Genomic DNA, 2,528 nt, shown 5'->3' on the forward strand with positions numbered 1-2,528 from the left:
TTTGGTTCATAGGTTTGAACCATAATGACCATAACAATAATGTAATTCAACAACAATAGCAACGAGTCTTATCTTAACTAAATGGAGTTATCTACAAGCGGTTTTGTCTTTCGGCCATCTTGTTTGATGACATACTAGACACAAGACAACTTTAACTATCGGTAAAGAAGGAAGGTTGGTGTATCAACTAAAGAAAAACCCAAGAGAACCCCTTTTTATTTGGATTCCATAATGTTACATGATAAATGCCATGCGATGTAATTCAGTTAAGAGGATACTCATATATAGGTTGAAGGAGAGAGTCTTTGTAATTAAGATAATATGAAGTTGGATTTCTATGGAAAGGAAATTTTCCAACCCTATTGAATAATCAAAAAATGTCCAATCTCAAAACAAGATCTTCTTGAGAATATATACTTTTCCAGTTTACCCCCAAAATCTATAAAAAGTCATTATTGCTAAAAATCCAATTTCCTTTGCATGGGATTAGTCCTTTGGGTTAGCTCCTTTCCAGTAGACCCTTGCGCGTGTGCTCACCAAACATATTTTAAAAGCGTTATAAAAAGCTTGAACGGTGAGAAGAGACGAGAAAAAGGGTTTTCAAATTTATTTTTCACATTAAATTATTATTACCTATTTTAATGATATTTGTTAATAATTAGACGTGGTGGTCCGACGGTCCGACCTGACGTCCTGTGGTCCGACTCGTTCGCCTCGCTCTTTTTAGAATCACAAAACGCTAACCGTAAAATCGAAAACAGAAAAGGAAACCCTCGTACATATGCCAACTGGCTAATTAATTCATATTTGCCACCTGTCAACGTTGGCGAGTTACACAAACAAATCATTTCCTCGCCGAGGAGTCTTTCTCTCAAAATCTCACTGCCTAAGCTCGTTTTACTCGACAGTTTTTCAAAGCAAAATTAAACAACGAATAAAAAATTATAAAATAATTTCGTAAAAAAGAGAAACTCAGAGGGCAATAAGAGGATCCGAAGCAAATAAATCGCCGATTTCTTGGAAAAAGTCGTCGACGTGCCACGTGGACGGTTCGAAATCCTCGTTGGACCCGAGGAAGATATTGCCCAAGTCTTCACTGGAAAGACTGTCCTGCAAGTTGCCCACGTCGAACAGCTCTGGTGCTGTTGCTCCTCCTCCTGCTGCTGTTTCGAAATCCCAGAAAAAATCGTTCAAGAATGGCAGTGTGTCTTCTTCTTCTTTTGGAGATTTGAAGATTTCTCTCATCTCGCCTTCGCAGCAACCACCATTACTGCTTATGCTTCTGCTACAGCTACTGATTTTATTATCGAAACAACCTTCAGGTAATCGTAGAGGTGAAAGTGAAATCGAAATCGCCTCTTCTTTAACTAGTTTAACTTGTCCTTGCCGGATTTTGGACTCCGGCTCTTCGTTATGGAACCGGAGAACGGAGGTTGGAGAGGAATGGTTGTGCAAAGATGATTCCTCGCCGGAATCGTAGCTGGAAGACTCTTCCGGCTTAACTTCAGGTACTGTAGTGGCGGCGGCGGCGGCGGCGGTGACCGCGAAATTTGTCATGGCATCAGGTCCTCTTAACTGAATGGCAGCATTGTCGTAAACCTTGGCAGCTTCTTCTGCAGTGTCAAACGTACCAAGCCACAACCGCACACGTCTCGCCGGATCACGAATCTCAGCGGCCCATTTCCCCCACGGCCGTTGACGAACGCCACGAAACTTCTTGCCTTGTTCCACCGTACGCGGCGACGGATTGCCGTCTGCCGCCGTTGTCGCCGGCCCTGCTCGTCTCTTCCGAGAGTTCCGCACCGTCCTGTTCGCCAAAGCACCGTTCGCATTCCCGTCATCTCTCGAACAGGATTCGATCTTGATCTCACTGATGTACCTTTTCACACGGTGACGACAGAAAAGCTCGTCCTGTTCATCGCCGGATGAATCCGTGGCATCAGCGTCGGTGACGGAGATTCTCACCACTTTCGGTCCTCCGGTGGTTGTGCTCCGTAACCGCCTTGCTACTTTCTTAGTTACATGGCTGTGTTCAGTGAATTTGATAGGAGAGAAGACACTTTGATTCATTTCCTGCATCGATGATGATGATGATGAACCAGATTCTTCTTCTATTCTACAACACTCGCATTGAAACCAAAAAAGATGGAAAGAAGGAAGATATAGTGAGACCAAAAAAGAAGATGGAGAGAATAACTTAAGAGGGGCCAAAGAAAGCTGGCTGAAAGGACGTTTAAAGTGTCAAGAGACGCAAAGGTAGAGAAACTTCAATGAAGTTTAAGAAAAAAGGAAACCAGAATGGAGGAGAAGAGAAGAAATTTCCAGTAAAGAGAAACACACACTGAGCAAACCCCGATTTGCAGGGAATGGAAAGCGAATAAACAGTTTCCTTTGATGGATTTCAGGCCAAAGTGGAGCAGCTCCTGTTTGAGCAGGAAGAAGAGCGTTTGTTTGGAGAATCTCGAGAGATACCCAGGGAAGTTTCAGTGTGATTGACATTGAAATCTCTGTTTTATAGGATCCCAAAA

General features: G+C 43.0%; 1 protein-coding gene across 1 annotated transcript; it reads right to left on the reverse strand.

Moving 5' to 3' along the window:
* Positions 1 to 440: 440 nt before the first annotated feature.
* LOC149029785 (ethylene-responsive transcription factor CRF2-like) lies at positions 441 to 2,528 on the reverse strand. The gene has a single exon (XM_089151487.1). The coding sequence runs from the start codon at positions 2,077 to 2,079 to the stop codon at positions 973 to 975; it is 1,107 nt and encodes a 368-aa protein (XP_089007613.1). The 5' UTR covers positions 2,080 to 2,528; the 3' UTR covers positions 441 to 972.

Source organism: Hakea prostrata, chromosome 1 (assembly GCF_041222555.1).
Source record: "Hakea prostrata isolate BN-2017 chromosome 1, UWA_Hpros_2, whole genome shotgun sequence".
Lineage (NCBI taxonomy): Eukaryota > Viridiplantae > Streptophyta > Magnoliopsida > Proteales > Proteaceae > Hakea > Hakea prostrata.

Excerpts from the sequence above, each read along its gene's own strand:
- LOC149029785 (XM_089151487.1), bottom strand. The coding sequence starts at position 2,079 with ATGCAGGAAATGAATCAAAGTGTCTTCTCTCCTATCAAATTCACTGAA.